The 23,040-nt window shown below is 69.2% G+C and overlaps 1 protein-coding gene across 1 annotated transcript; it reads right to left on the minus strand.

Moving 5' to 3' along the window:
* Positions 1–203: 203 nt before the first annotated feature.
* LOC137461190 (semaphorin-6C-like) lies at positions 204–20,623 on the minus strand. Its single transcript, XM_068171039.1, is given in 25 exon segments — positions 204–599; positions 601–641; positions 644–736; positions 738–905; positions 907–1,100; positions 2,431–2,472; positions 2,926–2,981; positions 3,130–3,207; positions 4,973–5,110; positions 6,828–7,064; positions 7,832–7,987; positions 9,291–9,416; positions 11,105–11,166; positions 11,168–11,323; positions 12,646–12,734; positions 14,611–14,733; positions 16,206–16,296; positions 16,896–16,997; positions 18,159–18,215; positions 18,312–18,369; positions 20,221–20,273; positions 20,275–20,301; positions 20,303–20,337; positions 20,437–20,470; positions 20,472–20,623. Coding segments are annotated over 25 exon segments (2,619 nt in total). The 5' UTR covers positions 20,559–20,623; the 3' UTR covers positions 204–283.
* Between the last annotated feature and the right edge of the window lie 2,417 nt (positions 20,624–23,040).

The raw sequence follows: 23,040 nt of genomic DNA on the forward strand, positions 1-23,040 counted from the left end.
CCTCGGTGGGGGCAGCCAGGGGACATTGGGGACCCTCCTCAACCCAGTGGGGGCCACCCCGGGGACATTGGGACCTTTGTCACCCCAGCACGGGCAGCCTGGGGACCCTCCTGACCCTGAGGGCTGTGGGGACCCTGCCTGTCCCCTCGGGCCCCCCAGCGCTGCAGGCAGGGCCAGCCCGGGGCCGCGGGGACCCTCCTGGCTCAGGCCAGGGTCGCCCGGAGCAGGCAGTGGCCTGGGAGCGTCCCGGGGCGGGAGCTGCCCTCCGGGGGGGGCAGGGGGCTCAGGGCCGCCCGGGGGCCGCTGGCAGCAGCAGGGGCTTGGGCAGCACCGGGGGCTTCATGGAGAAGGAGCGCTCCAGGGCGTGGGGCCGGGGGCCCCAGGGGGTCCCCCAGTGGGGGGGGGCGGCCCCGGGGGTCCCCAGCGAGTGCATGCGGGTGAGCCCTCGGGGCAGCCCGGGGGGTCTGCCCGGCGCCCCCCCCAGCGAGTGTCTCTGCGCCAGGGGCCGGCGCGGGGGCGGGGGGCTGTCGGGGGGCACGTCCAGGCGGCGGGGGGGGGCGTCCCGGGGGTCCGCGGGCAGGCTGCAGAGCTGAGCCCCCCGGCCGCACCCGGTTGGCGAAGGAACCGGCGCCCGGGGGGGGTCGCAGCCCACCCGCAGCCCCCCCCCGGCCCGCGCCGAGCCCCCCGAGCCCTGCGGCCGCTGCAGCCTCTCCTCCAGGCTGCCTTTGGCGGGGGGGTCCCGGGCCGGGGGGCTCCGGGCACGCCGGGGTGCCCAGGGGGGTGGCTCGGCCGCGTCGAGGCTCCGGCAGCCGCTCTCGGGAGGTCTTGGCGGGGGGCTGCGGGGTGGGCTCGGGGGCGGGCGGCTCGGGGAGGTCCCGGGGCGGCAGCAGAGGGTAGAGGCGGGGGGGCTGGCGGCTGGGCCGGGGGTCGCGGGGTGGCGGCGGGGGGCTCCGGGGGCGCCTTGGGCGCGGCGGGGCGGCGGCAGCAGGCGGCCAGCAGCCCCGCGGCCAGGGCGCCCATGGCGAAGGCTCCCAGCACGCAGCCCACCAGCACCGACACCGGCACCGCCGCCGCGACCCCCGGCCCGGGCTGCCGCACCCCTGCGGGAACAGCCATCAGCCTCCCCTTGCACCGCCCGGGGGGGGCTCCTGCCCTACGGACCCCCAGCCCCGGGTCCTCCCCTTGGCCCAGGGCTCCCTCTGCCACCCCTTGGGGTCCCTCTGCCACCCCCCTGGGGTCCCTCTGCCGCTCCATGGGGTGCCTCTGCCACTCCTTGGGGTCCCTCCTCACCCCTTGGGGTCCCTCCTCATCCCTTGGGGTCCCTCTGCCACTCCATGGGGTGTCTCTGCCACTCCTTGGGGTCCCTCCTCACCCCTTGGCGTCCATCCTCATCCCTTGGGGTCCCTCCTCACCCCTTTGGGTCCCTCTGCCACCCCTTGGGGTCCCTCCTCACCCCTTGGGGTCCATCCTCATCCCTTGGGGTCCCTCTGCCACCCCTTGGGGTCCCTCCTCACCCCCTGGGTTCCCTCCTCACCCCTTGGGGTCCCCTCTGCCACTCCTTGGGGTCCCTCCTCACCCCTTGGGGTCCCTTCTCATCCCTTGGGGTCTCTCTGCCACCCCTTGGGGTCCCTCTGCCACCCCTTGGGGTCCCTCCTCATCCCTTGGGGTCCCTCTGCCACCCCTTGGGGTCTCTCTGCCACCCCTTGGGGTCCCTCTGACACTCCTTGGGGTCCCTCCTCATCCCTTGGGGTCCCTCCTCACCCGTTGGGGTCCCTCCTCATCCCTTGGGGTCCCCCCACCCAGGTCCTGCATCCGTCTCTGGGGTCCCTCCCCAGTCCCCAGGGTCTCTGATTGGTCTTTGGGGTCCCTCTCCCATCCCTGGGAGTCCCTCCTTGGTCCCCAGAGTCCTCCCCTTCCCCAGGGTCCCTCCGAAGTCCCCGGGGGTCCCTCCCGGTCCCTGGGGGTCCCTCCCCGTCCCTGAGTGTCCCTCCCGGTCCCTGGGTCCCTCCCGGTCCTTGGGGGTCCCTCCCCGTCCCCGGGGGTCCTTCCCGGTCCCTGGGTGTCCCTCCCGGTCCCTGAGTCCTTCCCAGTCCTCGGGGGTCCCTCCCGGTCCCCCCCCCCTGCTGCCCAGGCTCCCTCCCCGGGGGTCCCTCCCGGTCCCTGAATCCCTCCCGGTCCTTGGGGGTCCCTCCCGGTCCCTGAGTCCTTCCCAGTCCCCGGGGGTCCCTCCCGGTCCCTGTGTCCCTCCCGGTCCCCCCCCCTGCTGCCCAGGCTCCCTCCCCGGGGGTCCCTCCCGATCCCTGGGGGTCCCTCCCGGTCCCTGAGTCCTTCCCAGTCCCCGGGGGTCCTTCCCGGTCCCTGTGTCCCTCCCGGTCCCCCCCCCTGCTGCCCAGCTCCCTCCCCGGGGGGTCGCCGGGGGGCGTCACTGACCATGAGCCAGGTCCCTGTCGCTGTCGCCAGGAGCTGCAGCGTCTGCGAGAGCAGCGCAGGGCTGGGGCCAGGGCCACCTATGCGCCCCCCCGAGTGCCCCCCACATCCTCCGGTGCCCCCCACCTGTGCCCCCCCCCCGTCAGTGCCCCCCACATCCTCCGGTGCCCCCCACCTGTGCCCCCCACCCAGCGCCCCCCACATCCTCCGGTGCCCCCCACCTGTGCCCCCCCCCAGTGCCCTTCCCGCTGCCCAGTGCCCCCCCCGGTGCCCAATGCCCCTCCCGCTGCCCAATCTCCCCCCGGTGCCCCCCCCCCCACTTCTGCCCGGTGCCCAGTGGCCCCCAGGTGCCCCCCGCTCAGTGCCCAGTGCCCCCCAGGTGCCCCCCACTCAGTGCCCAGTGCTCCCCCCTGCTGCCCAGTGCCCCCTCCCCGGTGGCCAGTGCCCCCCAGGTGCCCCCCGCTCAGTGCCCAGTGCCCCCCCGGTGCCCTCTGTCACCTTGGCAGGTCCCAGAGCTCCCCGAGGCTCCCTCCAGGTCCTGCTCAAAGCCACTCCTGGGGTACAGGGTGGGTGTCGGGGGGGGTCTGGCACCCTCTGTGCCCAGCACCAGGGGAGGGCACCCAGGAGGTGCCCCCTGGGGGGCAAGGGGCGGGGGGGGGCAGGACCCGAGGAGGGTCCCCCGGGGGCGGGGGGGGCACCTACGGCAGGTCCTGGGTGAAGGGCACACAGCCCCCGGGGGGCAGCCAGACGCAGTAGGGGTCCCGGGCGGCCAGGCAGCTCCTGCCAGGGGTGCCCCCAGAGATGCCCTCACACAGCTCTGTGCCCTCCAGCCCTCGCCCCCCACGTGCCCACCCCGTGCCCGGCGCCTCTGTGCCCCCCAAGCCCACCCTGTGCCACCCTGTGCCCCTTGCCCTCCCATGCCTGCCCTGTACCCTCCCACCCCCTCCCAAGCTCCCATGCCCACCCTACACCCACCTGTGCCCCATGCCCACCTGTGCCCCCTGCTCCTGCATGCCTTCATACCTCCATGCCCACCCCATGCCCACCCCACACCCACCTGTGCCTCATGCCCGCCCCATGCCCACCTGTGCCTCATGCCCACCCATACCCAAATCTGCCTCATGCCCACCGCATGCCCACCTGTGCCCCCTGCCCCTGCATGCCTTCATACCCCCATGCCCACCCCATGCCCACCTGTACCCTGTGCCCTCAAACACCCTCCCAAGCCCCCATGCCCACTCTAAACCCACCAGTGCCCCATGCCCACCTGTGTCCACCTGTGCTCCATGCCCACCCCATGCCCACCTGTGCCCCCTGCCCCTGCATGTCTTCATACCTCCATGCCCACCCCATGCCCACCTGTGCCCTGTGCCCTCAAACGCCCTCCCAAACTCCCATGCCCATTCCAAACCCCCAGTGCCCTATGCCCACCTGTGCCCTCTGCCCTCAAACACCCTCCCAAGCTCCCATGCCCACTCTAAACCCACCAGTGCCTCATGCCCACCCCATGCCCACCCGTGCCCCATGCCCACCCCACGACCACTAGTGCCCCATGCCCACCCAACGCTCACCAGTGCCCCATGCCCACCCTATGCCCACCTGTGCCCTATGCCCCTGCATGCCTTCGTACCTCCATGCCCACCCCATGCCCACCTGTGCCCTCCAACGCCTTCCCAAGCTGCCATGCCCACTCCCAACCCCCCAGTGCGCCATGCCCACCTGTGCCCACCTGTGCCCCATGGCCACCCCATGCCCACAAGTGCCCTCCAACGCCCTCCCAAGCTGCCATGCCCACTCCCCACCCCCCAGTGCCCCATGCCCACCTGTGCCCACCTGTGTCTCATGCGCACCCAACGCTCACCAGTGCCCCATGCCCACCCCATGCCCACCCCATGCCCACCTGTGCCCTGTGCCCTCAAACACCCTCCCAAGCTCCCATGCCCACTCTAAACCCACCAGTGCCCCATGCCCACCTGTGCCCACCTGTGCCCCATGCCCACCCAACACTCACCAGTGCCCCATGCCCCCCAGTGCCCCATGCCCACCCCATGCCCACCTGTGCCCCCTGCCCCTGCATGCCTTCATACCCCCATGCCCACCCCATGCCCACCTGTGCCCCCTGCCTCTGCATGTCTTCATACCCTCATGCCCACCCCGTGCCCACCTGTGCCCTCTGCCCTCAAATGCCCTCCCAAGCCCCCATGCCCACTCTAAACCCCCCAGTGCCCCATGCCCACCCCACGCTCACCTGTGCCTCATGCCCACCCCATGCCCACCTGTGCCCTATGCCCCTGCATGCCTTCATACCTCCATGCCCACCCCATGCCCACCTGTGCCCTATGCCCCTGCATGCCTTCATACCTCCATGCCCACCCCATGCCCACCTGTGCCCTATGCCCCTGCATGCCTTCGTACCTCCATGCCCACCCCATGCCCACCTGTGCCCTCCAACGCCCTCCCAAGCTGCCATGCCCACTCCCCACCCCCCAGTGGGCCATGCCCCCCCCCCGTGGCCCGCGGCCGGCAGTGCCCCCGCGCTGCTCACCGCTGGCAGGAGCCGTGCCTGGCACAGCGGCTCAGGGGCACCCGCAGCAGGCACCCGGCGAAGGCCACGAACAGCTCCTGGCCTGGGAGGTGCAGCTCCAGCCCCAGCACCCGGCTGGCACCCTGCTGGCCCTGGCACCTGCGCAGCCACACAGCACCCACGGGGGCTGCACCCAGGGCCACCCCCCGGCTGGTGCCCACCTGGCTCCCTGGCACCCATAAGCTCCCCAGCAGCCCCTGGCACCCAGCAGTGCCCAGCAGCACCCAGCAGTGCCAACCAGCAGTGCCCACAGTGCCCATGAGCAAACCAGCACCCAGCAGCACCCAGCAGTGCCAAGCAGTACCCAGCAGCGCCCAGCAGCACCCAGCAGTGCCAAGCAGTACCCAGCAGTGCCAACCAGCACCCAGCAGTGCCAAGCAGTACCCAGCAGTGCCAACCAGCACCCAGCAGCACCCAGCAGCACCCAGCAGTGCCAAGCAGTACCCAGCAGTGCCAACCAGCACCCAGCAGCACCCAGCAGCACCCAGCAGTGCCAAGCAGTACCCAGCAGTGCCAACCAGCACCCAGCAGCACCCAGCAGCACCCAGCAGTGCCAAGCAGTACCCAGCAGTGCCAACCAGCACCCAGCAGCACCCAGCAGTACCCAGCAGTGCCAAGCAGTACCCAGCAGTGCCAACCAGCACCCAGCAGCACCCAGCAGTACCCAGCAGTGCCAACCAGCACCCAGCAGCACCCAGCAGCACCCAGCAGTGCCAACCAGCACTCAGCAGTGCCCAGCAGTGCCCACAGTGCCCAGCAGTACCCAGCAGCACCCAGCAGTACCCAGCAGTGCCCACAGTGCCAATCAGTGCCCACTGGTGCCCAGCAGCACCCAGCAGTGCCCATGAGCTCACCAGCACCCACCAGTACCCACTGGCACCTATCAATGCCAACCAGCACCCAGCAGTGCCCAGCAGCACCCAGCAGTGCCAACCAGCACCCAGCAGTGCCCACTGGCACCCAGCAGTGCCAACCAGCACCCAACAGTGCCAACCAGCACTCAGCAGTGCCCACAGTGCCCAGCAGCACCCAGCAGTGCCAACCAGCACCCAGCAGTGCCCAGCAGCACCCAGCAGTGCCAACCAGCACCCAGCAGTGCCTACCAGCACTCAGCAGTGCCAACCAGCATCCATCAGTACCCACTGGCACCCAGCAGTGCCAACCAGCACCCAGCAGAGCCCACTGGTGCCCATCAGTGCCAACCAGCACCCAGCAGTGCCAACCAGCACCCAGCAGTGCCCAGCAGTGCCCACCAGCACCCAACAGTGCCCACTGGCACCCGGCAGTGCCAACCAGCAGCACCCACCAGTGCCCAGCAGTACCCAGCAGCACCCAGCAGTGCCCACAGTGCCCAGCAGCACCCATCAGTGCCCAGCAGCACCCACCAGTACCCACTGGCACCCATCAGTGCCCACCAGCACCCAGCAGTGCCCACAGTGCCCATGAGCTCACCAGCACCCAGCAGTGCCCACTGGCACCCAGCAGTGCCAACCAGCACCCACCAGTACCCACTGGCACCCATCAGTGCCAACCAGCACCCAGCAGTGCCCACTGGCACCCAGCAGTGCCAACCAGCACTCAGCAGTGCCCAGCAGTGCCCACAGTGCCCAGCAGCACCCAGCAGCACCCAGCAGTGCCCATGAGCTCACCAGCACCCATCAGTGCCAACCAGCACCCAGCAGTGCCAACCAGCACCCATCAGTACCCACTGGCACCCATCAGTGCCAACCAGAAGCACCCAGCAGCGCCCAGCAGCGCCCAGCAGCGCCCAGCAGCACCCAGCAGCACCCAGCAGCGCCCAGCAGCTGGCACTCACCTGGCAGGCTCATAGAGGCTGATCTCCTCCAGCAGCAGGGCCTCGGAGCTGGCATCCCCCCTGGCAGCGTGCCGCGGGCTGGCATGGGGCGCCGGGGTGCCAGGGGGGCGCTGGGCGGTGCCAGGGTGCTGGGTGCCCAGCAGGACCTTCAGCAGCCTCCCGTCCTCGGTGCCCAGGAAGAGCACAGTGCGGTTGCCCTGGGGCCCTGCGCCCACATCCGCTGCCAGCTGCGTCAGCCTGTGCCCAGCGCGGCCTCAGCCAGGGCTCTGCCAGCCTGGCACGGGGAGCCCCTCCCCGCCCCACCCTGGGGCACCCCCAGGCCTGGGTGCCAACCCTCCCCCCCACCCCCTCCCCCATGCCCATCCCCTGCTGGCACAAGTGGCCAAGGGCAACCATGCCCAGTGCCACCCATGCCCAGTGCCAGCCTGTGCCCAGTGCCACTCTGTGCCCAGTGCCACCCGTGCCCAGTGCCACCCTGTGCCCAGTGACATCCATGCCCAGTGACACCCTGCACCCAGTGACACCCTGTGCCCAGTGCTACCCATGCCCAGTGCTACCCATGCCCAGTGCCACCCTGTGCCCAGTGCTACCCTGTACCCAGTGACACCCATGCCCAGTGCCACCCATTCCCAGTGCCACCCTGTGCCCAGTGCCACCCATCATCAATGCCACCCATGCTCAATGCCACCCTGTGCCCAGTGCTACCCTGTACCCAGTGACACCCGTGCCCAGTGCCACCCTGTGCCCAGTGCCACCCATGCCCAGTGCCACCCCTGCCTAGTGCCACCCATCCCCAATGCTCCTCTCTCCCCACTGCCACCCTATCCTTGGCACCACCCACCCCCAATGCCACCCTGTCCCCCATGCCACCCATGCCCAGTGCCACCCTGTGCCCAGTGCCACCCATCTCCAATGCCACCAATCCCCAATGCCACCCTGTGCCCAGTGCCCCCCTGTGCCCATGGTCCCCCATCCCCGCTGCCCCCCCCCGCGCCCGCGCAGACCTGGGCCCGGTGCGGGTGAAGAGCGGCTGCCCGCCGGCAGGGGGCACTGTGCCATGCAGCAGGGGATGCTCCTTGGCGAAGCTCAGAGTCTCGTCCGGGAACTCCCCGGAGCTGCCGATGCCAGCCGCCGAGCCCAGCCCGGCGCAGCAGCCTGGCCTGGGGCACAGCCGGAGTGGGCACCTCGGCACCGCGGTGGGCACCACACCCCGGGAGAGGGCAGCCAGCTGCAGCCCGGCCTGGGGCACAGCCGGAGTGGGCACCTGGGCACCGCGGTGGGCACCACACCCTGGGAGGGGGCACCCAGCTGCAGCCCGGCCTGGGGCACAGCCGGAGTGGGCACCAGGGTGGGCACCACAGACCGGGAGGGGGCAGCCAGGTGCAGCCTGGCCTGGGGCACAGCTACAGTGGGCACCTGGGCACCATACCCTGAGAGGGGGCACCCAGATCGAGCTCAGCCTGTGGCACAGCTACAGTGGGCACCTGGGCATTGGGGTGGGCACCACAGCCCGGGAGGGGGCACCCAGCTGCAGCCCGGCCTGGGACACAGCCAGAGTGGGCACCTGGGCACCAGCTACAGGGGGCACCTGGGCACCATACCCTGAGAGGGGGCACCCAGATCGAGCTCAGCCTGTGGCACAGCTACAATGGGCACCTGGGCACCAGGGTGGGCACCACACCCCAGAAGGGGGCAGCCAGCTGCAGCCCGGCCTGTGGCACAGCTACAGTGGGCACCTGGGCACTGGGGTGGGCACCACAGCCCGGGAGGGATAGCCAGGTGCAGCCCAGCCTGTGGCACAGCTACAGTGGGTACCTGGGCACCAGGGTGGGCACCACAGCCCGGGAGAGGGCACCCAGCTGCAGCCCGGCCTGGGGCACAGCCAGAGTGGGCACCTGGGCACCATACCCTGAGGGGGGCACCCAGATCGAGCTCAGACTGTGGCACAGCTACAGTGGGCACCTGGGCATTGGGGTGGGCACCACAGCCCGGGAGGGGGCAGCCAGGTGCAGCCTGGGCTGTGGCACAGCCAAAGTGGGCACCATACCCTGAGGGGGGCACCCAGATCGAGCTCAGACTGTGGCACAGCTACAGTGGGCACCTGGGCACTGGGGTGGGCACCACACCCCGGGAGAGGGCACCCAGCTGCAGCCCGGCCTGGGGCACAGCCGGAGTGGGCACCTGGGCATTGAGGTGGGCACTACACCCCGGGAGGGGGCACCCAGCTGCAGCCCAGCCTGGGGCACAGCCAAAATGGGCACCTGGGCACCATACCCTGAGGGGGGCACCCAGATCGAGCTCAGTCTGTGGCACAGCTACAGTGGGCACCTGGGCATTGGGGTGGGCACCACAGCCCGGGAGGGGGCAGCCAGGTGCAGCCTGGGCTGTGGCACAGCCAGAGTGGGCACCTGGGCACCACAGCCGGGGAGGGGCAGCCAGGTGCCAGGGCTCGGGGGGGGGTACCTGGGCCGGGGCACCCTGTCCTCGGGCACCGGTGCCCAGGTGGCACCGCGGGGCTCGGCGAAGGGTCCCTCGAATGCCCTCTCCACGTCTGCCAGGTAGAAGGCACAGACAGCAGAGCCTGGGATGCTGGGGGGGGAGAGAGGTTGGCACTGGCACCGCGCCTGTGCCCCTGCCAGGGCTGCCATGCCATCCTCCCCTGCCTCACATCCCCCTTGTGCCACCCCCTCTGCCCCCCAGGAGCCTATCCACCCCCTGTGCCACCCCCAGAGCCTGTGCCCCCCTTGTGCCACCCCCTGTGCCCCCCAGGAGCCTATCCACCCCCTGTGCCACCCCCAGAGCCTGTGCCCCCCTTGTGCTACCCCCTGTGCCCCCCAGGAGCCTATCCACCCCCTGTGCCACCCCCAGAGCCTATCCACCTCCTGTGCCACCCCCAGAGCCTGTGCCCCCCTTGTGCCACCCCCTGTGCCCACCAGGAGCCTATCCACCCCCTGTGCCACCCCTAGAGCCTGTGCCCCCCTATGCTACCTCCTGTGCCCACCAGGAGCCCGTGTCCCCTTGTGCCACCCCCTGTACCCCTTGTGCCACCCCCTCTGCCCACCAGGAGCCTTTCTCCCCTTGTGCCACCCCCTGTACCCCTTGTGCCACCCCCTGTGCCCACCAGGAGCCTGTGTCCCCTTGTGCCACCCCCTGTACCCCTTGTGCCACCCCCTCTGCCCACCAGGAGCCTGTGACCCCTTGTGCCACCCCGTGCCCACATCCCCCCCTTGTGCCACCCCGTGCCACCCAGGAGCCTGTGTCCCCTTGTGCCACCCCCGTGCCCATTGTGCCACCCCCGTGCCCACACTCCCCCTTGTGCCACCCTCTGTGCCCACATCCCCCCCTTGTGCCACCCTCTGTGCCTGTCACTTGTGCCACGCCCTGTGCCCACTGTGCCACCCCGTGCCCACCAGGAGCCTGTGTCCCCTTGTGCCACCCCCTGTGCCTGTCCATTGAGCCACCCCCTGTACCACCCAGGAGCCTGCCCCCTCCTTGTGCCACCCCTAGAGCCTGTGCCCCCCTGTGCTACCTCCTGTGCCCCCCAGGAGCCTACCTCCCCTTGTGCCACCCTCTGTGCCCACCAGAAGCCCGTGTCCCCTTGTGCCACCCCCTGTACCCCTTGTGCCACCTGCTGTGCCCACCAGGAGCCTGCCCCCTTCTTGTGCGACCCCTGGAGTCTGTGCCCCCCTATGCTCCCTCCTGTGCCCACCAGGAGCCTGTGACCCCTTGTGCCACCCCGTGCCCACATCCCCCCCTTGTGCCACCCCCTGTGCCTGTCCATTGTGCCACCCCCTGTGCCCACCAGGAGCCCGTGTCCCCTTGTGCCACCCCCTGTACCCCTTGTGCCACCCCTTGTGCCCACCAGGAGCCTGTGACCCCTTGTGCCACCCTGTGCCCACATTCCTCCCTTGTGTCACCCTCTGTGCCCACATCCCCCCCTTGTGCCACCCCCGTGCCCATTGTGCCACCCCCTGTGCCCACATCCCCCCCTTGTGCCACCCCCTGTGCCCACCAGGAGCCTGTGTCCCCTTGTGCCACCTCCTGTACCCCTTGTGCCACTCCCTGTGCCTGTCCATTGTGCCACCCCCTGTGCCACCCAGGAGCCTGTGACCCCTTGTGCCACCCCCCGTGCCCACATCCCCCCCTTGTGCCACCCTCTGTGCCTGTCGCTTGTGCCACGCCCTGTGCCCGCTGTGCCACCCCGTGCCCACCAGGAGCCTGCGTCCCCTTGTGCCCCCCCCCGTGCCCACTGTGCCCCCCCCCCCGCGGTGCCCTGCCTGTTGGGCTGGGTGCCAAAGAGCGCCAGGACCGCGGGGTGGCCGTGCAGGCTGCGGGGGGGGGGTCACAGCCTCCAGGACGTCGAAGTGGAAGTTGGCATCGCCTGGCACCGAGCACTGCAGCCGCAGCTTCAGGAAGGAGGTCCAGCGGCGCTCCAGCACCCGCGGCGAGCCCCCCCGGTCGTTGCGGCACACCCGTGCCACCCGCGCCACCAGCACCTGCGGGCACCGCCGGGCACTGAGGGCACCGCCGGGCACTGCGGGCACTGGCAGGCACCAGCGGGCACTGCAGGCACGCAGGCACCCCTGGGCGCCAGCCCCTTGGTACCCATGGGTGGGCATCAGCACCTTGGCACCCATGGGCATCACTACCTTGGTACCCATAGGTGCTGGCACACAGGGACCCATGGGCATCACTACCTTGGCACCCATGGGTGGGCATCAGCACCTTGGCACCCATGGGTGCTGGTACACAGGGACTCATGGGCATCACTACCTTGGCACCCATGGGTGGGCATCAGCACAGAGGGACCTGTGGGTGTCAGCACCTTGGCACCCATGGGTGCTGGCACACAGGAACCCATGGGCATCACTACCTTGGCACCCACGGGTGGGCATCAGCACCTTGGCACCCATGGGTGCTGGTACACAGGCACTCATTGGCATCACTACCTTGGCACCCATGGGTGGGCATCAGCACACAGGGATATGTGGGCATCAGCACCTTGGCACCTATGGGTGCTGGCACACAGGAACCCATGGGCTTCAGCACCTTGGCACCCATGGGTGGGCATCAGCACCTTGGCACCCATGGGTGCTGGCACACAGGGACCCATAGGCATCAGCACCTTGGCACCCATGGGTGGGCATCAGCACCTTGGCACCCATGGGTGCTGGCACACAGGAACCCATGGGCATCAGCACCTTGGCACCAATGGGTGCTGGTACACAGGCACTCATTGGCATCACTACCTTGGCACCCATGGGTGGGCATTAGCACACAGGGATATGTGGGCGTCAGCACCATGGCACCCATGGGTGCTGGTACATAGGGACTCATGGGCATCAGCACCTTGGCACCCATGGGTGCTGGCACACAGGGATATGTGGGCGTCAGCACCTTGGCACCTGTGGGTGCTGGCACACAGGAAGCCATGGGCATCATCACCTTGGCACCTATGGGTGCTGGCACACAGGAACCCATGGGCATCACTACCTTGGCACCCATGGGTGGGCATCAACACAGAGAGACCTGTGGGCATCAGCACCTTGGCACCCATGGGTGCTGGTACACAGGAACCCATGGGCATCACTACCTTGGCACCCATGGGCATCAGCACCTTGGCACCCACAGGTGCCAGCCCCCAGGGACCCGCAGGCATCAGCACCTCGGGCTGGCACCCACGGGCACCTGTACACGCAGCTGGCACCCAGGGGCACCCACAGCCGTCAGTCACCCCGGGGGGCACCAGCACCCCCCCAGGGAGGGGCCCTGGGGTGTGCCCTGCCTCGGTGCCAGGGGGCGGGCAGGGGGCACCCACCTTGCCCTGGGCACTGAGCTCCACGGCCACCTCCCTGAAGAAGAAGTAGACGAAGGCTCCGTAGGGCAGGGCCTGGACGAAGTGAGGCTCTGGGGGGGGGCAGGCTGGCATCAGTGCCCCCTCCGGAGCCCCCCCGGAGCCCCCCGGAGCCCCCCAGGCCCACAGACCCCCACAGACCTACAGACACCCCCAGCCCCCAACCCATACACACTGCACCCCCAGCCCCATAAACACCTCCAGCCCCTTCCCCAGCCCCAACCCCATACCCCCTTCTCTAGCCCCCTCCCCAGCCCCATCCACACCCATATCCCCCTCCCCAGCCCCATACCCCCTCCTCTAGCCCCCTCCCCAATCCCATACACCCATATCCCCCTCCCCAGCCCCATAGCCCCTCCTCATCCCCATACCCTCTCCCCTAGCCCCCTCCCCAGTCCCATATACTCATATCCCCCTCCTCATGTCCCCTCCCCAGCCCCATACCACCTTCTCCAGCCCCCTCCCCATCCATATCCCCCTCCCCAGCCCCATACCCTCTCTCCTAGCCCCCTCCCCAGCCCCATCCACACTCATATCCCCCTCCCCAGCTCCATATCCCCCTCCCCAGCCCCATACCCTCTCCCCTAGCCCCCTCCCCAGTCCCATATACTCATATCCCCCTCCCCATATCCCCTCCCTAGCCCCATATCCCCCTCCCCAGCCCCATCCACACCCATATCCCCCTCCCCAGCTCCATATCCCCTCCCAGCCCCATACCCTCTCCCCTAGCCCCCTCCTCATCCCCATACCCTCTGCCCTAGCCCCCTCCCCAGTCCCACTCATATCCCCCTCCCCATATCCCCTCCCCATCCCCCCTTCTCTAGCCCCCTCCCCAGCCCCATCCACACTCATATCCCCCTCCCCAGCTCCATATCCCCCTCCCCAGCCCCATACCCTCTCCCCGAGCCCACTCCCCAGCCCCATACCTCCTCCTCATCCCCATACCCTCTCCCCTAGCTCCCTCCCCAGTCCCACTCATATGCCCCTCCCCATATCCCCTCCCCAGCCTCATATCCTCTCCCCTAGCCCCCCCTCATCCCCATACCCTCTCCCCTAGCCCCCTCCTCATCCCCATACCCCCTCCTCATCCCCATACCCTATCCCCTAGCTCCCTCCCCAGTCCCACTCATATCCCCCTCCCCATATCCCCTCCCCAGCCCCATAGCCTCTCCTCTAGCCCACTCCCCAGCCTCACTCTCATATCCCCTCCCCAGCCCCACGCCCCCTCCCCAGCCCCATCCACACCTATATCCCCCTCCCCAACTCCATATCTCCCTCCCCAGCCCCCTACCCTCCCCCCTAGCCTCCTCCCCAGCCCCACCCACACTCCCCCCCCTCCCCAGCCCCATAGCCTCTCCCCATACCCCCTCCTCATCCCCATACCCTATCCCCTAGCTCCCTCCCCAGTCCCACTCATATCCCCCTCCCCATATCCCCTCCCCAGCCCCATACCCTCTCCCCTAGCCCCCTCCTCATCCCCATACCCTCTCCCCTAGCTCCCTCCCCAGTCCCACTCATATCCCCCCTCCCCATATCCCCCCTCCCCATATCCCCTCCCCAGCCCCATACCCTTTCTCCTAGCCCCCTCCCCAGCCCCATACCCCCTCCTCATCCTCATACCCTCTCTCCTAGCCCCCTCCCCAGCCCCATACCCCCTCCTCATCCCCATACCCTCTCCCCTAGCTCCCTCCCCACTCCCACTCATATCCCCCTCCCCATATCCCCCTCCCCAGCCCCATCCACACCTATATCCCCCTCCCCAACTCCATATCCCCCTCCCCAGCCCCATACCCTCCCCCCTAGCCTCCTCCCCAGCCCCATCCACGCTCCCTCCCTCCCTCCCCAGCCCCATAGCCTCTACCTCTGAGCCCCCTCCCCAGCCTCCCCCAGCCCCCTCCCCGCCCGCAGCCCCTCCCCCGGGGGCGGTACCCTGCAGCCAGCGGGAGCTGTACTTGAGGGTCCGGAGCGGCGGCCGCCCGGGGCTGGGGCTGCGGTAGATGACGGAGTCGCTGGCCTGGAAGTCAGCCACGGTGGCGGAGTACAGGCTGCCGTCTGCGGGGGGGTGGGCACCAGGCGTCAGCCCCCTGCCCACCCCCGCCCCGCCCAGCACCCACCCACGAAGAGGGCGACGATGACTCTGCCTGGCATCGCGGGGCAGCGGCAGCTTGGCGCCCGCGGGTGGGCAGCAGCACCTTGGCACCCATAGGTGGGCAGCAGCATCCAGGGGCTCAAGGGCAGCAGCAGCTTGGCACCCGCGGGTGGGCAGCAGCACCCAGGGATCTGTGGGCATCAGCACCCTGGCGCCCGTGGATGGGCATCAGCACCCAGGGGCTCAAAGCCAGCAGCAGCTTGTCACCCATGGGTGGGTATCAGTACACAGGGACTAAAAGGCATCAGCACCTTGGCACCCGTGGGTGAGCATCAGCACCCAGGGGCTCAAGGGCATCAGCACCTTGGAATCCATGGGTGGGTATCAGCACCCAGGGTCTCGTGGGCATCAGCACCTTGGCACCCATGGGTGAGCATCAGCACCTTGGCACCCATGGGTGTTAGCACTCAGGGACCCATGGGCATCAGCACCTTGGGACCCATGGGTGGGCATCAGCAACTTGGCACCCATGAGTGTTAGCACTCAGGCACTCCTGGGCATCAGCATCTTGGCACCCAAGGGGGTCAGCACCCAGGGACCCATGGGTGTTAGCACCCAGGGTCCAATGGGCATCAGCACCCTGGCACCCATGGGTGGGCATCAGCACCTTGGCACCCAAGGGTGTTAGCATCCAGGCACTCATGGGCATCAGCACCTTGGCACCCAAGGGTGTCAGCACCCAGGGCCCCATGAGTGTTAACACCCAGGGTCTCAGGGGCATCAGCACCCTGGCACCCATGGGTGGGCATCAGCACCTTGACACCAATGAGTGTTAGTACCCAGGGACCCATGGGCATCAGTACCCTGGCACCCAAGGGTGTCAGCACCCAGGGACCCATGGGTGTTAGCACCCAGGGACTCATGGGCATCAGCACCTTGGCACCCATGGGTGGGCAGCAGCACCTTGGCACCCATGGGTGAGCATCAACAACTTGGCACCCATGGGTGTTAGCACCCAGGGACCCACGGGCATCAGCACCTTGGCACCCAAGGGGGTCAGCACCCAGGGACCCATGGGTGTTAGCACCCAGGGACTCATGGGCATCAGCACCCTGGCACCCATGGGTGAGCATCAGCACCTTGGCACCCATGAGTGTTAGCACCCAGGGACCCATGGGTGTTAGCACCCAGGGACTCATGGGCATCAGCACCCTGGCACCCATGGGTGGGCATCAGCACCTTGGCACCCAAGGGTGTTAGCACCCAGGGTCTCAGGGGCATCAGCACCCTGGCACCCATGGGTGGGCCTCAACACCTTGGCACCCAAGCGTGCTAGCACACAGGGTCTCAGGGGCATCAGCACCTTGGCACCCATGGGTGTCAGCACCCAGGGACCTGTGCCCACCCTGCCCACCCGCAGCCACCCAGCACCCACCCACGAAGAGGGCGACGATGCTCTGCTTGGCGTCGAAGGGGCACCGCGCCTGCCCGCTCAGCTCCTCGCCCTCCTGTGCCAGGCTGCTCACCTTTTGGGGGGGGGGGGAAGCCAAGAGGATGAGACCCCCACCCCCTACCCCCCCCCCGCCCAGGGCTGAGCCCCCCCAGACTCACTTCCACCACCCAGGCAGAGCTGAGCCCCCCCAGACTCATCCCCCCCCCAGACTCATCCCTCCCCCCCCCAGTCAACACTGAGCCCCCCCCAGACTCATCCCCCCCCCCCCCCCAGGGCTGAGCCCCCCCAGACTCATCCCCCCCCCCCAGTCAACACTGAGCCCCCCCAGACTCACTTCCACCACCCAGGCAGGGCTGAGCCCCCCCAGACTCATCCCCCCCCCCACCCAGGGCTGAGCCCCCCCAGACTCATCCCCCCCCCAGACTCATCCCCCCCCCACCCAGGGCTGAGCCCCCCCAGACTCATCCCCCCCCCAGACTCATCCCCCCCCCACCCAGGGCTGAGCCCCCCCAGACTCATCCCTCCCAAGACTCATTCACCCCCCCCCAGGCAGGGCTGAGCCCCCCCAGACCCATTCCCCCCCCCCAGACTCATTTCCCCCCCAGACTCATTTCCCGCCCCCCCCCAGGCGGGTCTGAGCCCCCCCTCCGTGCCCCCCCCCGTGCCCCCCACCTGGTATGTCCGGCACAGAGGGCTGAAGGCGTTGGTGCCGCAGGCCAGGACGGTGCCAGCGTCGCGGGGCACCAGCACCCGGATGTAGTTGTGGCACTCATCCTGCGGGGGGCACGGGGGGGGCACGGGGGGGGCACAGGGAACCCCGAGATCACCTCCAGCCCCAGCCCCCATCTGTGCCCCCACAGCCCTTGCAGCTCACCCCCACTGTGCCCCCCCCCAGTGCCCCCCCAAACCCTGTGCCCCCCTACCCTGTGCCTCTCACCCTGTGCCCCCCACCCTGTGCCCCCCAAACCCTGTGCCCTCCAAACCCTGTGCCCACTACACCCTGTGCCCCCCACCCTGTGCCCCCTACTCTGTCCCCCCTACCCTGTGCCCACTACACCCTGTGCCCCCCAAACCCTGTGCCCCCAACCCTGTGCCCCCCAAACCTTGTGCCCACTACACCCTGTGCCCCATCTCCTGTACCCCAGTACCCACATGCCCTGCACCCCCATACCCAGTGCCCCCTTCCCTGCACCCCCATACCCAGTTCCCCCTTCCCTGCACCCCCATACCCAGTGCCCCCTTCCCTGCACCCCCATACCCAGTGCCCCCTGCCCTGCACCCTGTGCCCTTGCCCTGCACCCAGTGCCCCCCTCCCTGCACCCAGTGCCCCCTGCCCTGCACCCCCATGCCCTGCACCCCCATGCCCAGTGCCCCTTCCCTGCACCCCCATGCCCTGCACCCCCTTGCCCTGCACCCCCATGCCCTGCACCCCCATGCCCAGTGCCCCTTCCCTGCACCCCCATGCCCTGCACCCCCTTGCCCTGCACCCCCATACCCTGCACCCCCATGCCCTGCACCCCCATACCCTGTGTCCCCTGCCCTGCACCCAGTGCCCCTTCCCTGCACCCCCATACCCAGTGCCCCCATGCCCAGTGCCCCTTGCCCTGCACCCCCATGCCCTGCACCCCCACGCCCAGTGCCCCTTGCCCTGCACCCCCATGCCCTGCACCCCCTTGCCCTGCACCCCCACGCCCAGTGCCCCTTGCCCTGCACCCCCATGCCCTGCACCCCCTTGCCCTGCACCCCCACGCCCAGTGCCCCTTGCCCTGCACCCCCCTGCCCTGCACCCCCATGCCCTGCACCCCCATACCCAGTGCCCCTTGCCCTGCACCCCCATGCCCTGCACCCCCATACCCTGCACCCCCATGCCCTGCACCCCCATACACGGTGCCCCCTGCCCTGCCCCCGGTGCCCCCTGCCCCCGGTGCCCCCTACCTGGTGCCGGCCGCGCATGGCGCAGTTCTCCCTGTCCCGAGCCTGCCAGGTGAGATGCTGCCAGGTGACAGCGGGGGGTGGGTGCTGAGGGGTGGGCACGGGGGCACCCCCCCCAGCGCTGCCACCCCCGGGGCACCCCCCCGGGCCCCTTACCCGCGTGGGGTACAGCGTCCCTGGGTCCTGCCCCAGCTCGAAGGCGTAGATGTGGTCCCTGGGCACAGGGAGGAGTGTGAGAGGGCACAGGGGCTTGGCACAGGTGTGCCCACGTGTGCCCACTATGCCCATGCATGCCCATGGTGCCCATGTGTTCCCAGGGGTGCCCAGGGTGCCCATATGTGCCCATGTGTTCCCAGGGGTGCCCAGGATGCCCATGGTGCCCATATGTGCCCATGCATGCCCATGGTGCCCATGCATGCTCATGTGTGCGTGAGGTGCCCAGGCATGCCCATGGTGCCCATGTGTGCCCATGGTGCCCATATGTGCCCATGCATGCCCATAGTGCCCATGTGTGCCCATGGTGCCCACGTGTGCCTGCAGTGCCCATGGGTGCCCGTGTATGCCAGGGGGGCCCATGTATGCCCATGGTGCCCACATGTGCCCAGAGTGCCCATGAATGCCTACGGTGCCCCTGTGTGCCCATGGTGCACATGGCTGCCTGAGATGCCCATGTATGCCAGGGGTGCCCATGCATGTCCATGGTGCCCATGCATGCCGTTGGTGCCTGTGGTGGCAATGCATGCCAGAGGTGCCCATGGTGCCCATGCATGCCAGGGGTGCCCATGGTGCCCGTGGTGCCCATGCATGCCCACGTGTGCCCATGGTGCCTATATGTTCCCATGGTGCCCATGGTGCCCATAGTGCCCATGCATGTCTGTGGTGCCCCCTGGTGCCCATGCATGCCCGTGGTGCCCATGGTGCCCCTGGTGCCCATGGTGCCTATGCATGCCCATGTGTGCCCATGGTTCCCATGCTGCCTATGCTGTCCCTGGTGCCCATGCATGCCCGTGGTGCCCCTGGTGCCCGTGGTGCCCATGCTGCCCATGCATGCCAGGGGTGCCCCGGTGCCCATGCATGCCCATGATGCCCATGGTGCCCCTGGTGCCTGTGGTGCCCATGGTGCCCATGCATGCCAAGGGTGCCCCGATGCCCATGGTGCCCCTGTGCCCATGCATCCCTGTGGTGCCCATGGTGCCCGTGATGCCCATGCATGCCTGTGGTGCCCCTGGTGCCCCTGGTGCCCATGTATGCCAGGGGTGCCCGTGGTGCCCATACATGCCAGGGGTTCCTGTGGTGCCCATGGTGCCCGTGGTGCCTGCGGTGCCCATGCATGCCAGGGGTGACCCTGGTGCCCACACTGCCCCTGGTGTCCATGCATGCCCGTGGTGCCCCTGGTGACCCCGGTGCCCCATACATGCCCAGGGGTGCCCCTGATGCCCATGGTGCTCCTGTGCCCATGCATCCCTGTGGTGCCCCTGGTGCCTGTGATGCCCGTGGTGCCCATGGTGCCCATGCATGCCAGGGGTGCCCATGTGTGCCCATGGTGCCCGTGGTGCCCATGCATGCCAAAGGTGCCCATGATGCCCATGGTGCCCATGCTGCCCATGCTGCCCCTGGTGCCCGTGATGCCCATGGTGCCCCTGTGCCCATGGTGCCCCGGTGCCCATGCATGCCAGGGGTGCCCCTGGTGTCCCTGGTGCCCATGGTGCCCAAGCATGCCCATGATGCCCGTGGTGCCCATGGTGCCCATGCATCCCTGTGGTGCCCGTGGTGCCCCTGCTGCCCGTGCTGCCCATGCTGCCCGTGGTGCCCGTGGTGCCCCTGGTGCCCATGTATGCCAGGGGTGCCCGTGGTGCCCATACATGCCAGGGGTTCCTGTGGTGCCCATGGTGCCCGTGGTGCCCTGCGGTGCCCATGCATGCCAGGGGTGACCCTGGTGCCCACACTGCCCCTGGTGTCCATGCATGCCCGTGGTGCCCCTGGTGACCCCCGGTGCCCCTGGTGCCCATGCATGCCCCCGGTGCCCGTGGTGCCCGTGGTGCCCGTGGTGCCCGGCGCCGCTCACCGTGCCGCCAGGAGCAGGCTGCGGTTGAGGCTCAGGAGGCTCTGGAAGCCGAGGGCCGAGCTGCGCTGTGAGGTTGTCCCCCCCGGAGCCCCCCGAAGCAGGGGTAGGTGGCAGTGGCTGTGGGCACAGCGGGCACGGGTTGGTGACCCACCCCCCCCCCCTCCCCGCAGGGCTGGCACCCCCCCCAAACCCACCCCCCCAACCCCCCCGGCTCACCTGCCAGCCCCACGGTGCTGCGTGGCACCAGGTCCCCGCGGGAAGGTCTGAGCGGAGCCCCCCGGCGGCGGCAGCAGGAGGAGGAGGAGGAGGAGGAGGAAGGGCAGCAGGACCCCCGGCATGGCCGCAGGTGCCCCCCAGGGGGCGCAGGAGGGAGGGGACCCCAGCCCCACCCCCCCAGGCTGCCAGGGGCTGAGAACGGCCAGGGGAAAGTGAGGCACGGGGGCAGTGCCCACAGTGCCCCCTCCAAGTGTCCCCACAGTGCCCCCTGCCAGTGCCCACAGTGCCCCCTCCAAGTGTTCCCACTGCCCCCTCCAAGTGTTCCCAGTGCCCCCCTCCAAGTGCCTCCTGTGCCCCCTCCCAGTGCCCCCTCCCAGTGCCCCCTGTGCCCCCTCCAAGTGTCCCCCACTGCCCCCCTGTCAGCGTCCCCACTGCCCCCTCCAAGTGTTCCCTGTGCCCCCTCCAAGTGTTTCCTGTGCCCCCTCCAAGTGCCCACAGTGCCCCCTCCAAGTGTCCCCACAGTGCCCCCTGCCAGTGCCCCCTGTGCCCCCTGCAAGTGTTCCCACAGTGCCCCCCTGCCAGTGCCCACAGTGCCCCCTGCCAGTGCCCCCTGTGCCCCCTCCAAGTGTCCCCACTGCCCCCTGCCAGTGCCCACAGTGCCCCCTCCAAGTGCCCCCTGTGCCCCCTCCAAGTGTCCCCACTGCCCCCTGCCAGTGCCCACAGTGCCCCCTCCAAGTGCCCACAGTGCCCCCTCCAAGTGTTTCCTGTGCCCCCTCCAAGTGTCCCCACAGTGCCCCCCTGCCAGTGCCCCCCTGTGCCCCCTGCAAGTGTTCCCACAGTGCCCCCTGCCAGTGCCCCCTGTGCCCCCTGCCAGTGCCCCCTGTGCCCCCTCCAAGTGTCCCCCACTGCCCCCCTCCAAGTGTCCCCACAGTGCCCCCTGCCAGTGCCCCCTGTGCCCCCTGCCAGTGCCCCCCTGCCAGTGCTCCCTGTGGCCCCTCCAAGTGTCCCCCCACTGCCCCCTGCCAGTGCCCCCCAGTGCCCCCTGCCAGTGCTCCCTGTGCCCCCTCCCAGTGCCCCCCTCCCACTGCCCCCTGCCAGTGCCCCCTTGTGCCCCTCCCAGTGCCCCCCTCCCAATGCCCCCTGCCAGCGCCCCCAGTGCCCCCTCCAAGTGCCCACAGTGCCCCCTGCCAGTGCCCTCTCCTCCCAGTGCCCCCTCCCAGTGCCCCCTGCCAGCCTCCTTAGTGCCCTCTCCTCCCAGTGCCCAGCAGCACTGGCACCCAGCACAGGCAGGACCCCAGAACGCTGCCCACGACCACCCCCACCTCCCCCCCAACATTCACACCCCCCCAACCCCCCCAACCAGAACGACCCCCCCCCAGGGGACCACAGCTGCACAGCACCCAGCCCCCAGCACCCCAAAACACCCCAAGAACACCACACAGCACCCCAAAAACACCCCACAGCACCCCCAAAAACACCCCTCAGCATCTCACCTGCACCCACAAAACACCCCACAGCACCCCAAGAACACCCCACAGCACCTCACCTGCACCCCAAAACATCCCACCTGCACCCCCAAAGAACCCTAAAGCACCCCTAAGCACCCCACCTGCACCCCAAAACACCCCACAGCACCCCAAGAACACCCCACAGCACCCCAAAACACCCCTCACAGCGCCCTCACCTGCACCCCAAAACACCCCACAGCACCCCCAAAACACCCCACAGCACCCAAAGAACACCCCACAGCACCCCAAAATACCCCACAGCACCCCAAGAACACCCCACAGCACCCCACCTGCACCCCCAAAACACCCCCACAGCACCCCAAGAACACCCCTCAGCACCCCACCTGCACCCCCAAAACACCCCACAGCACCTCACCTGCACCCCAAAACATCCCACAGCACCCCCAAAACACCCCACAGCAACCCCACCTGCACCCCAAAACACCCCACAGCACCCCAAGAACACCCCACACCACCCAAGAACACCCCTCAGCACCTCACCTGCACCCCAAAACACCCCACAACACCTCCCCTACACCCCACAGCCCCCCCAAGCACCCTACCCACAACCCTGCAGCACCTCACAGCACCCCCAAGGACCCCCCTAAAGCACCTCCCAACAGCCCCCCCCAGCCCAAACCACCCCCGGAGCTCCCCCAAACCACCCTCACAGCCCCCCAAGGACCCCCAAACCACCCTCACCCCCCCCCATGACAACCTCACAACGCTCCCCAAAGCCCCCTCCAACCCCCAGCACCCTCCAAAACCCCTCTGAACCCACCCCCAAGCCCCCCCAAACCCTCCTCGAACCCCCCCAAATCCCCAACGCCCCCCCCAAACCCCTCCAACCCCCACCCCGAACTCCCCCCAACCCCCCCCAACCCCTCTAAATCCTCAACACCCCCCCCAAATCTCTCCACCCACCCCCCCCCCGAACTCCCCTCTAACCCCCCCCCAACCCCCTTCCAACCCCCCCGGAGCCCCCTCCAACCCCCCCAACCCCTCAACACCCCCCCAAAACCCCTGCGACCCCCCCACCCCGAACTCCCTTCGAACCCCTCCAACGCCCCCCCGAACCCCCCTAACCTCCCCCCAA

The sequence above is a fragment of the Melanerpes formicivorus genome, unplaced genomic scaffold (assembly GCF_026170545.1).
Source record: "Melanerpes formicivorus ecotype bairdi unplaced genomic scaffold, bMelFor1.0.p_v2 SCAF_1395, whole genome shotgun sequence".
Taxonomy (NCBI): domain Eukaryota; kingdom Metazoa; phylum Chordata; class Aves; order Piciformes; family Picidae; genus Melanerpes; species Melanerpes formicivorus.